A 12,598-nucleotide genomic window follows, 5' to 3' on the forward strand; every position below is an offset into this window, starting at 1 on the left:
ATGATCCTCCTACTTTCATATAATAATATGTAATTATTACAATATCTTTGGCAGTTATTTTTTCATGCATGATGCTGTCACTGTCATGATGTCACAATAATTTGTCAATGTTGTCAAACAAAATTTTGTTTGTTGTGCGTTGTGGTGCTTTTATTTTTTCCATTTACGAAATAAATTAACTGCAACGATTAGAAATGGTTAAATAATTGAATTGCACTTTTAAGATAAGTGTTATAAGCAGAAGGTATACGAATTCAGCTTGAGACTGGCGTTTTTGTTATCTAACCTATAAAATGAGTTCTATACAAGAAAGGTTGCAGCTGAAAAGGGTGCCATTAGACACTTGGAACATAAGGGAACAGCTATGCCTTGCGTCTGCGGTGTTAAGAAGCGGCGATCAGAACTGGATGTCGGTTTCCCGCGCCCTGAAAACCGTCGGCGAACCGAATAGACCGCCTGACTGGTACTCGCAGAAAAGGTAATGTAAACGTTGTTTATGTTACGGTTAATGTGATAAATTGAAAATTATGAATAATCGCCGGTTATTATGAATAATTACCGACAGGCGAGGTAAAAGTGATAAATTAATCACATTTATCAGTGATTAATTAATAATGTAACCTTAATACTAACAAATATCATAAAAGAGAACACCGGCTCGTGTACAACGCTCATGTACAGCCTCACATTTTGAACGTTTTGATATCATATATTAATATAATGTGGCAAAATGAGTTTGGACTGTTTCTTGCGTAACATTACTTTGCCATAATGCCTATAACACATTTTTTTGATTTAAAGTGAAAAATAGGTTAAGGTGCGGCGGGGGTGGCCCTTGGGCCACCCCTAAGCCGCCTATTTAGTTTTATACACACATAAATGATCTCATATTAATCACATTTACCAAATCATGAGGTAATTATTCATAATAACCGGCGATTATTCATAATTTTCACATTTATCACTTTGACCGTAACATTTATACGCTCTTGGCATAGCTGGGCACCGTTAATCAAATAGTTAACTTCGTTAATCGTTAAACCGTTAATAAAAAAATTAACTTCGTTAAACGTTAAAACGTTATATTTCGCAAGATTTAACGCAAGTTAACGTTAATCGTTAATCCGTTAACACATGATAATAAAACGAAAAAAAATTGTATGCAAGGTTCAAATAGGTAATTTCGAAAGCTTGTATCGCGCATGGAATTTATTTCTCTTTTATGTTTGCATAAGTACAATTATTTTTTTCGTTTTAGTACAACTGCATTTCAGAATAAAAGCTTGTTTTTAAAAAAAGTTTGTCAATATTATAATTTTATTTTACACTTTTTATTATTAGTATCTCAATCTCAGAGCCTTGGTTCAATTACAAGGGCCATTCTTAAATTTGTGCCAATTTTTTTTTAAATTAAAGATTTTTTTTTTTTACTTTTTGCGATGTGTATCGAAAGTATAAACCAAAAGCATACTTTTGATGTATATGGACAACCTTAAAGCCCTCGGAAAGGAAACAAAATAGCCTACGTAAACACGGCTGTGACACTGCATGACACGGATGTGACAGTTTTACATTTTTACTGTAAATAATAATATTTATGTTGTTAAATTTATATCATAATAGTTTAAATTTATTAACAATAAAATACACTAAATTCGTTTCATCAACAAAGGTGTTATTTGGTAATATGTACTTTTTTCTGAACATCCAAAAATTTAATTAAAATTGAGATCAAAAATACCGTCAGGTAGTTAATATATCTACTAGATAATAAAAAAATAGACTTTTTATTATTGGCACTATCTGATCATGCTTCCGATATGCTACCTACATGGTTTCGATATGATAATATGCTTAACAAATTAGTAAATCTTAAAAACAGTAGGTACCTAATTGAGTATCAAATAAGATTTCTGTAGGATTCACATAACAGTTTATTTTGACAACTTAAACATGTTTCATAGTCACCGTACCACTAAAAATATGGTTAATAGCAATTCCTTTTAAAACAACTCCGACCACCTCTGCAGGGCCTTTACCGGGAGCTGTCTCAGTAAAATTTGATATTACTGCAGAAATGAGAAAGTGCAATAATTTTTCCTTCGTGGCATCTAGAAAATCATACTAGCGAAAAATAAGTACACTTACTAAAAGGCTACTCCTAAAAATTGCACAATACACAAAATAATTTAGCAGAACAACAAAAACTATTAAAATAATAAAAATAGAATGTCACAACCACGCGTTGTAATGTCACGACCATGTATTTAAATAGTTTGCGGTAGTGACACATTTTTAATACCATGGCCGTGACAATTTGGAATGTGTCCGATATATCCAAAAAACTATCTGTGAATTAGCAGATCTTGTGCAATTATCTGAAACTATACTGCATGAGGTACATAATTATGTTTTATACAATAGCGTGACATTGATTCCTACCTTTAAAAACCGTACACGGGATGGACGTGTTATGGTTGTCCCTTTTTTCAAATAAATAGGAAATAATTTTTTGCGGCTCACTCACTACGTTCAGCCATTTGCAAATCTAATAAGATGACAATGTTACTGTTCTAAAAAAACTTAGCAAGGGATGTCAATATCAAAGATAGTTTTTTACCGAGTTACGCATATTTAAAATGGCGCACGTGGTTGTGACACAAAAACTGCTCACACAATGTTTGGTGTTCAAAATCAAAAATGGTAATTATTATTGATATAAATTTTTAACAGTCTTATATAACATGTATTAATCTTGCATAATTACTGTAATAGTTATCAAAATAACATAACATCTCTTCAGAAAAAAATATTGTATGTCCAAATCCGGGAATCTCACACTACACGGTCCGTGACATTTTGGACTTGTAACTTTTTTTTAATATTCTTCTAATAGTTTTATGATACATATCAATGTTACGGTCAAAGTGATAAATGTGAAAATTATGAATAATCGCCGGTTATTATGAATAATTACCGCAAGATTTGGTTAATGTGATTAATATGAGGTCATTTATGTGTGTATAAAACTAAATAGGCGGCTTAGGGGTGGCCCAAGGGCCACCCCCGCCGCACCTTAACCTATTTTTCACTTTAAATCAAAACATTATGTTATAGGCATCATGGAAAAGTAATATTATGCAAGAAACATTCCAAACTCATTATGCCAAATTATATTAATATATGATATCAAAACGTTCAAAAGTTTGGCTGTACACGAGCACGTACACAAGATGTTGTTCTCTTTTATGAAATTTGTTAGTACTAAGGTTGAATTATTAAATAATCACTGTTAAATGAGATTTATTTATCACTTTTACCGCGACTGTCGGTAATTATTCATAATAACCGGTTATTATTAATAATTTTCAATTTATCACATTAACCGTAACATCAATACCAATATCATATTGGGCCTAGTTAATAGAGGTATTTTACTTAGTAAATTAATATACAGTGCACTGATTTTCTTTAAAAACATATGCTATTCTTACATCTCACACAAAAATGCGTAAGAATAAGAATGGCCCACAATACAATTTAGCACCAAAGTGCTCGAAAAGACAAATCCAACAAACCCAAACTCGATAAGTTTCCACCGTTTCGTTTAGGAATTCCTATGGCCATCTCCTGACTCCATCATCAGGACCCTGGACATTATCTAGTACTAAAGTGCTCGAAAAGACAAATCCAACGAACCCAAATTCGATAATATGCGATTCTGCCGTTTCATATAGGAGTTCCTTTGGCCACCTCCTGACTCCACCATCAGACCAGCTCAATGGTTCCATAACATTGCATTGTCATCGTACTTACATAAGTATACCAAATTTCAGCTCAATCGGTTGAGGAAAACTGGTCATAAATTCAGTTGCAAGATTTGTCCCACACATACTATATAACAAGTGAAGCCAAAAATATAAAGCTTGTAAATAAATAAATAAATACAAAATATATTTTATGACTGTATAATATTTACGTATTAAAAAAAAAAAGTATCTAAGTAGTATATCCGTTAAATAAATGGCTAGCTGGCGCTGTGTGAAATTGTCCAAAGATTTATTATTATTATTATTTTTTTATATCGTTTCGTTAGTGATCTGGTTACAAAAACTGTTGTTTTGAGTTCTGGAAGCCCGAACGTACTTGTCAGAACGCGTTTTTCAGCGTGCCTGCTGTATCTTTTTGGTAAATAGTAGGTACTGGATTAACGATTAACGGACTTAGGATTATTTAACGGAAGTTAACGAGTCCGTTAACAATTTTTAAAGTTAACTTAAAAGTTAATCCGTTAATAGAAATGTTAACTTCGTTAATTAACGATTAACGGATTAACGAGTTAATGCCCAGCTATGGCTCTTGGATATGTGTAGGTCATACTTTCAAGTTAGTAGCTATCTCTTCTGGCCATGGGTGTACTCCGCTTCTGCCCTAGTGGGGGGGTAAGTTACGACGACTCGTTTATAATGCGAACAGCTAGGGACTGGAATTCGCTGCCTGCTGCTGTATTTCCTGAACACTATAATCCGGGCTTTTTCAAGGCGAGAGTGAATAGGCACTTACAGGGCAGATATGTAACATCCTAGACTGCATCTCACTTAACACCAGGTGCGATTGCGGTCAAATGCCTGCCTTGTCTAGCATAAAAAAAAAGTCAGATTTTTAGATCAGATCGTTTGAATTAGCTCCTTCAAAGCGGGGGATTTCCAGGGGGACGGTGTGCAGGAAGGGTAGGTACGCCCTTGCATGATAGCTCATACCGCAAAATTGCTTCATGGTGTAACAAAATACCACTGCCATTTTCATTTCATAACACATCAATTCATAAGCCAAGGCACATTAACGGGACTATTCCCACCTCTCGTTCCCACCGGTGCAACTCCTGTGTAGCCAGGATCTACAGCTTGACCGCCAATAACACAACCAGTGAAGGTCAAGTTTGTCCCGGGGGAAAGTTGAAACTGTAGGCACAGTAGAGAACCTTTCTGCATACTTTCCTTTAGAATTACAGTTTAAACACTGAAGGGACTGACTATTGTTGAAAAAATGGACCCCTTTGTTGTCATAGACCCTCTGACCGAATTTTGCACAGAAAGACAGATCATAAAAAAATAAATTGGGTAAAATCCCAGATTTGAAGTATTTTCATTGATAAAAATGTCCATAGATCACACCCTTAAAGTTTGATCACTACATCCCTGGACACTGTATTTTTTACACTCAATACTCATAATCGGTGAAAACCAGTTTTGACTGCAAACATCAGTTTTGACCAATTACATCACTACTATTATAGAACAAAGTCGCTTTCCCGTCTGTCTGCCCCTATATGTACATATGCTTAGAACTTTGAAACTATGCGACGGATTTTGATGCGGTTTTTTATTCATACTTAGCACCTATGTGAAGCCGGGGTGGGTCACTAGTATTTTATACACTACTAGCGGCTGCTCGCGACTTCGTACGCGTGGATCCCATTTTACCCCCTTCATCTATCTTAAGCGGTTTAGATTTTTCATACAAAAGGATTTTCCCCTTAATTCCCGTACCCGTGGGAATTTCGGGAATTCCTTTCTTAGTGCACCTCTACGGTACCTAAGCTACGTCCCTTCCAAATTTCAAGTGCCTACCTACATTTGGTTAAACGTATCAATATGTCAGTCTGTCAGTCAGTTTCTCCTTTTATATATTTAGATGAAGCTATGCTGTCTAACATAAGGCCATACAAAACTTACAGCTGTGCAGCCCAGTATGGAGCAATGTTGGAACACGTGGAGACTCCGAAGCGAAAGAAACGTAACTCCGAAGGCGGTGTGGACACGCCGCAAGAGAGCATACTGCGGCGCCTCACGCAGGAGCGAATGGTGGAGATTCAGAAGACGGTCGCCGAGATGAACCAGCAGCACGAACAGATTATGGTAACTGACCTTTTGACTTTTTGTCTTTTGTAAGCTTTCGGCTTAAAGCTAGAAAAACATGTTTTTTTATTTTAAGAAATAAAATCAGATTTTTTTTTTATTAGGTTTTGCGATCATTTCTTTAGTTTTCTTCTTCTCTCTCAAGTAGTTCATTGAATTTATTGGTAAACTAGCGGCCGCCCGCGACTTCGTACGCCTGGATCCCGTTAGGGGTGGAGTTTCGTAAAATCCTACACATCATAACATCTACCTGCATGCCAAATTTCAGCCCGATCCGTCCAGTGGTTTGGGCTGTGCGATGATAGATCACTATGTCATGATCAGTCAGTCACATTTGAGTTATATTATTTAGATTGGCCGCCCGCGACTTCGTACGCGTAGATCCTTAGGGGTTTTTGAATGGTTTTTTGTAAAATCCCGTCTCAGTGAGCACCTACGTTCTAAAAAGCTTTAGATACAGATTTGAAGTACTTTATGCCAATTAACATTTCTATTTCCAGAACAAAATGAACGAAGCACGCAACCCTGCCACCTCTGAAGAAAGACTCCGCGAGCTTTGGGCCAACATCGAGGCGTCCAAACGTGCGAGGGAGAGAGAAAACGCGCGCCGCGCCGCGTGGCTGAAAGAGAGGGAAGAGCGGCGCGCCAGGGCTGACAGGACGTGGCGGCCGGCTCAGCCCACCACTCCTACGTCACCAGGTATTTTAGGGTTCCTTACCTGAAAAGAAAAACGGAATCCTTATAAAGCCTGGTCCGTGAACACGTAGAATTTTGTCCAATGACCCCAAGCTACCCATCCTTATCGCTCGCGCGTAATTATATTGCTGTCGCGACTGTGCGACGGGCGCCCGCAGTGAGTGTGCGAGCGCAACAGCAACATAATTACGCGCGAGCGATAAGGATGGGCAGCTTGGGGTCATTGGACAAAATTCTACGTGCTCACGGACCAGGCTTTAGTATCTTGTATAGTCTTACTAATATTATAAATTCGAAAGTTTACAATATTATTGTTTATAACCCAGAATAACATATATGCTATAATTTATGACGATCTGTGACAGACTAAATTTCACGCGGATGAAGCCACGGGCTAGTTTTTAATATTATGTGGCATACCAAATGTTTGGAAGCTGGAAACATTGAATTTTTGATGCCATTTGAAAGAACTCGAAAAACACTTCCAGGACCAGTTTTTTATATCTTTTGGCTGAGTGTGAGTCCGCATTAGCACGTGACTGCGTTAAAAAAAAATTTTAGTTCTTGAACGTTTCCGCTAGGGGCGCTATTCAATTCGTCATACATTTAATGTCATTTTTTTACGCGCTCACTAATGTAAACTCCTTCTGGGAGTGGGTAGTCAATGCGAAAAAACGCTCAACGGTTGGAATGTGCAGGTGTCAAAATGTCCATACGGACCGGCTGTTAGTGTGGCAAAAAGTATGAACGTCGAAATGAGCAATGGTCAAAATGATCTGAAGTCAAAATGTCTTCGGGTTTATTCGAACAAGCGTCTTATTGTATAATAGCTAACGTAAACACATGTTTAAATGCATCAAAGTAAAAAAGTCCAATAAAACTCTATTGACTGGACTACGAGAACATTGAAAATTTTGACATTTAATTTTATTAATTTAATCATGAGCACAATATATCAGTTGATCATTTTATCTATCACACCTTTTGTTGTAGGTACTTGTATTTTGTGATGTGTACCATTTGTCACTAAAACATTGTAACCATGGTAATAATGTACATTTTGACACTGGGACTTTTTGACGTTCATACTTTTTGCCACACTAACAGCCGGTCCATAATGGACATTTTGACACCTGCACATTCCAACCGTTGAGCGTTTTTTCGCATTGACTACACACTCCCAGAATGATATTTATTTACTATGTTTTGTTCTAGCCACTCCAGCACCGGCGTCGTCACCGTTGCTGACGTCATTGCTGAAGTCATCGCCGGTGGTGACCACCCCCCAACACATATCGCATCCCAATAAAGTCATCGGTGAGTTCATCATCATCATCATTCGCGCCCATTTCCCATATTCAATCTTTGTCCAAATCCGGATTTCAACTGTCAAATTTAATTCGGTTTTAGGTTAAATACCCACAATTTTTGATGCGTTTACACTTTAATTTGTTTAAATAGTCTAATAAACAATATGAAAATGTAAAAACATCGAAAATCGCAGATATTTTGACCAAATACCTACATATTAAAATTTGACAGTTGATGGACGGATTAGAATTAAATGTAGAAAACCAGCATGCCCTTATGCCCGTTTTCACCATCTTCTATACTTATAATAAATCTGTAGAGAGGTCAATTCTGTACATGAAATATATTTTCAAAATAACTATCAGGGGGTGATTAGTGATCGATACTGATGCCAAAAATGCAATCAGTAAAATTTTTGTCTGTCTGTCTGTCTGTCTGTCTGTCTGTCTGTCTGTCTGTCTGTATGTTCCTTATAGAAACAAAAACTACTCGACGGATTTTAACGAAACTTGGTACAATTATTCTTCATACTCCTGGGCAGGTTATAGTATACTTAGGAATTCCCACGGGAACGGGAGTTAGCGGGAAAATCCTTTTGTATGAAAAATCTAAACCGCTTAAGTTAGACGCTTGAAATTTGGCATGCAGGTACCTTAGTAAACTTAAAACTTAGTTACAACAGGATATTGCAAAATTCCCACGGGAACGGGAGTTAGCGGGAAAAAACATTTGTATGAAAAAATCTAAACCGCGTAAGATAGATGAAGGGGGTAAAACGGGATCCACGCGTACGAAGTCGTGGGCGGCCGCTAGTCAATCACAAATTTTTAAGTGACCCCTATGAAAACAAAATGCCTGTTAGGGGTCACATAAAAATTAGGGATTGATGGTGAAAATGGGCATTAGACAACTCTGTACCTCTTTTGTCACAGTAGCACCCCATTTGACACCACTAAAAGGCTTCATGGTTTTGTCGATATTTTCAGATACCGTATCACCATCAGCCACCGCCCTTATCGATGCTTCTAGAAAACTCTGTGCCACTAGTGGCACAGGGATATCCCATTAGACACAACTAAAAGACTTCATGGTTGTGTCACATCTTTTCAGATACCGTATCACAGTTAGCCACCACCTTTATCGATGCTGTTAGAAAACTCTGTGCCACTAGTGGCACAGGGATATCCCATTTGACACCACTAAAAGACTTCATGATATTGTCGATATTTTCAGATACCGAATCACCGTCAGCCACCGCCCCGACATTATCCTATGCTCGTAGAAAACTTTGTGCCATCTTTGGCACAGCAGCACCCCATTTGACACCACTAGACTTCATGGTTTTTTGTCACATCTTTTCAGATATCGTATCACTGTCAGCCACCGCGCCAACGTTATCGATGCTCCTAGAACTCTGTGCCACTAGTGGCACGGGGATATCCCATTTCACACCACTAAAAGACTTCATGAGTTTGTTCATGGTTTTGTCCATCTTTTCAGATACTGTATCACCGTCAGCCACCGCCCCGACTTTATCAATGCTTCTAGAAAACTCCGTGCCACCAGTGGAACAGCAACCGAAGCACACGGAAGACAATAAACACGCTGCTCAGGACAGCAAGCATGCAGCCATTGAGCATATTAAGAGTCAACTACAGCAGATTGAACAGCAGTTGAGTGGTAAGTATTCATCATCATTTCAGCCATAAGACGTCCACTGCTGAACATAGGCCTCCCCCAATGACTTCCATGTTAAGCAATTGGTAGCGGCCTGCATCCAGCGCCTTCCTGCTATCTTTATGTCGTCGGTCCACCTTACGCTGCGCCTCCACTCCAGAACCTTGCCCCATCGGTCGTCAGTTCTACGTACCATGTGCCCTGCCCATTGCCACTTCAGCTTGCTAATCCGTCGGGCTATGTCAGCGACTAGTTCGTTTACGGATCTCCTTATTTCTGATTCGATCTCGTAAAGAAACAACAAGCATAGCACGCTGTGCAACTTTGACATTAACCCCCTTGTTAATAAAAAAATACACCTAAGACGAACACTGAACTTTAAAGCTTTGAAGCATATAACTTCGTAATTATTTGTTTGATTATCAAATAAAAAAATACGTGTCCAATATCTATGAAGGTTTTTCTAATTTCATCCTTCTTACTTCGATAGTGTGTGTAGTGGAAGTTTATAAATGAAATAACGAGTGGACTATTATGAAATTAGTTATCTATCTACACTAATATTATAAAGAGGAAAACTTTGTTTGGTTGTAATGAATAGGCTCAAAAACTACTGGACGGTTTTTAAAAATTCTTTCAGCATTCGAAAGCTACATTATCCACGAGTAACATAGGCTAAATTTTATTTTGGAAAAAATAGGGTTCCGTAAAATATGTAGATAATGTAGTCCACGCGCGCGAAGCCGCGGGCGGAAAGCTAGTTCGATATAAATTTACAATGATAAGGAGACCGTTTATTGCAAAGTCGTTGAAGAGAGTGCGTCAGGATTGTCTTCGTGGATGTTCGCTCGCGAACCGAACATTACTCGTTCGTTCGCCGAACGCTGCTCGCTGCTCCCTCGGGTCACGCCGCCCGCGTCCTTTTACACACACTTTGATTTTGAAACTTAACTTTGTACTACAAGTATACCCGTCTCTTTCTAGCGTCAAGCAGCGCGTCTCCCGTCCCGCTTGCACCCGCGGTCGACATCGACGACATAGAGATTAAGGCGGAGGACGTGTACGCCTTCCGGGATGTTGACATACACATACCGCCCGTCGCACACATGCATAAGGCTAACGCACGGTAAGTAATATACTATAGTCTGGTCTGCGAGCACGTAGAATTTTGTCCAATGACCCCAAGCTACCCATCCTTATCGCTCGCGTGTAATTATGTTGCTGTCGCGACTGTGCGACGCGCGCCCGCAGTGAGTGTGCGAGCGCGATAGCAACATAATTACACGCGAGCGATAAGGAGGGGTAGCTTGAGGTCATTGAACAAAATTCTACGTGCTCACAGACCGGGCTTTAGATCGTTTCATCCACGAAGACGCGCCCCACCCTTCTTCCGCTAATGTTTGAGTGTTATCGGTACACGCTAATGATCATGAGTGCACACGCACACTACAGTAATGCCTTACGGATTGCTCGGACCACACTCCCCGCACCCCGCGCGACCGAGACCAAACATTGGGCGCGTCCGAGTGGATGAAATTATCTATAATAATGACATCTATCATTCGTAACAAAGACATCCAAACGCGGAAAAAAATGTTTATGGTTTATGTGCTAGCTTTATTTATTTATTTATTTATTAACCCTACCCTCTTTTCTCCAAATGATAAGGCCCTTGATCCTTGAGTGCCCAGGGCCCCTAGTAGGTTGAAGATGACCCTAAACGCACTAATGTCAAGAACTACTGGTTCGATTTGAAAAAACTACACTGGTCATCACAAAAATCGACCCGCCCGCGACAAGCACTTTCAAACGTATGCATCCCCACTTCCCACCAATATTGGCACCATTTAAAAGCCTAGTTCTAAACTTCATTTCATTAAAGGAAAGGTTTTTACCCCAAAAATGTGTCTGTAGAAGAATCCAGAGTCACTTCTTCAAAAAATACGTATTTACGCTTGAGCCAACTTTTATGGCTATAAAACTTAAGTTGGGATTAATCGCTATCCATCTGTTAAAGAGGACACGTGAGATCATTATTTGGTTTTATAACAATAAAAATTGGTCTAATTGATCCCAGCGGTGAGCCCAAAGTGAGGTCTTTTTTCAAGTCACATTTATTGTATATCGCGTTTATGTCAATCGTTTATTAAGATATTAAATGTGTTTTTATTTAAGGATATTTATTGGGCTTTCAAATAACACCAATATTGTTGGGGCACCATGGTTGTGTCAGTAGAAACGAGTTTTCCTTTAAAACGTAGGTGGGCCGATTTTTGTGATGACCAGTATATTTTTGTGTTAGATAGCCCATTTATCGAGGAAGGCTTTAGGCTATCTAACCACCCTGCAGCCAATAGGGGCGGGGCAGTAAAGAAAAATGTTGCAAAATCTGGAAATATTCAAACTATTTTGACGCGTACGAAGTCGCGGGCACAAATAAATAAATATTATTATTATAGGATCATAGAAAAACCTACATTCAAGAAGGATGAAGCGGAAATAGTGGCGCCACCTATAGAGGATGCGGACGTCAACATAGATGTGATTAAGGTAAAAAATGCCGTGTACACTTTACAATAATGTCTTAGAGTGCTCGTATCTTTATACAAATAGCGACAAACGAATATGGTCCATATTATAATGCCAGTATAAAATGTTTAAACGCATCGAGCTTGATTCAATAGAATTTTAACCTTATTCCCACTGCGTATGATCTATATTAGCTTACAGTAATTATGTAAACCTTGTACGGCTAGCACGAAAAACTTTCGAGTTCGAATCGTTTGCGTATTCGAATCGCCATCAAAAGATTTAGTACGAAAACTACAACAGTGCCCTTGTGAACCTGTCGTAAAGTGAACTTAGTATGAGAAATGGTTGCACGAAACTTATTTTGAGAATCATTTATTCGAAGATTGAGTATCGAATTTTGTCGAATATGCAAACGATTCGAACTCGAAAGTTTTTCGTGCTAGCCGTATTGGTCTTCCTAATAT

General features: G+C 38.5%; 1 protein-coding gene across 1 annotated transcript; it reads left to right on the top strand.

Moving 5' to 3' along the window:
* Nucleotides 1-78: 78 nt before the first annotated feature.
* LOC135085209 (bromodomain-containing protein 8-like) lies at nt 79-12,182 on the top strand. The gene is made up of 7 exons (XM_063979963.1): nt 79-478; nt 5,738-5,918; nt 6,419-6,617; nt 7,830-7,931; nt 9,426-9,605; nt 10,587-10,728; nt 12,062-12,182. The coding sequence occupies exons 1-7, from the start codon at nt 294-296 to the stop codon at nt 12,180-12,182; spliced, it is 1,110 nt and encodes a 369-aa protein (XP_063836033.1). The 5' UTR covers nt 79-293.
* The last annotated feature ends 416 nt before the right edge of the window (nt 12,183-12,598 follow it).

Source organism: Ostrinia nubilalis, chromosome 28 (assembly GCF_963855985.1).
Source record: "Ostrinia nubilalis chromosome 28, ilOstNubi1.1, whole genome shotgun sequence".
NCBI classification, from domain to species: domain Eukaryota; kingdom Metazoa; phylum Arthropoda; class Insecta; order Lepidoptera; family Crambidae; genus Ostrinia; species Ostrinia nubilalis.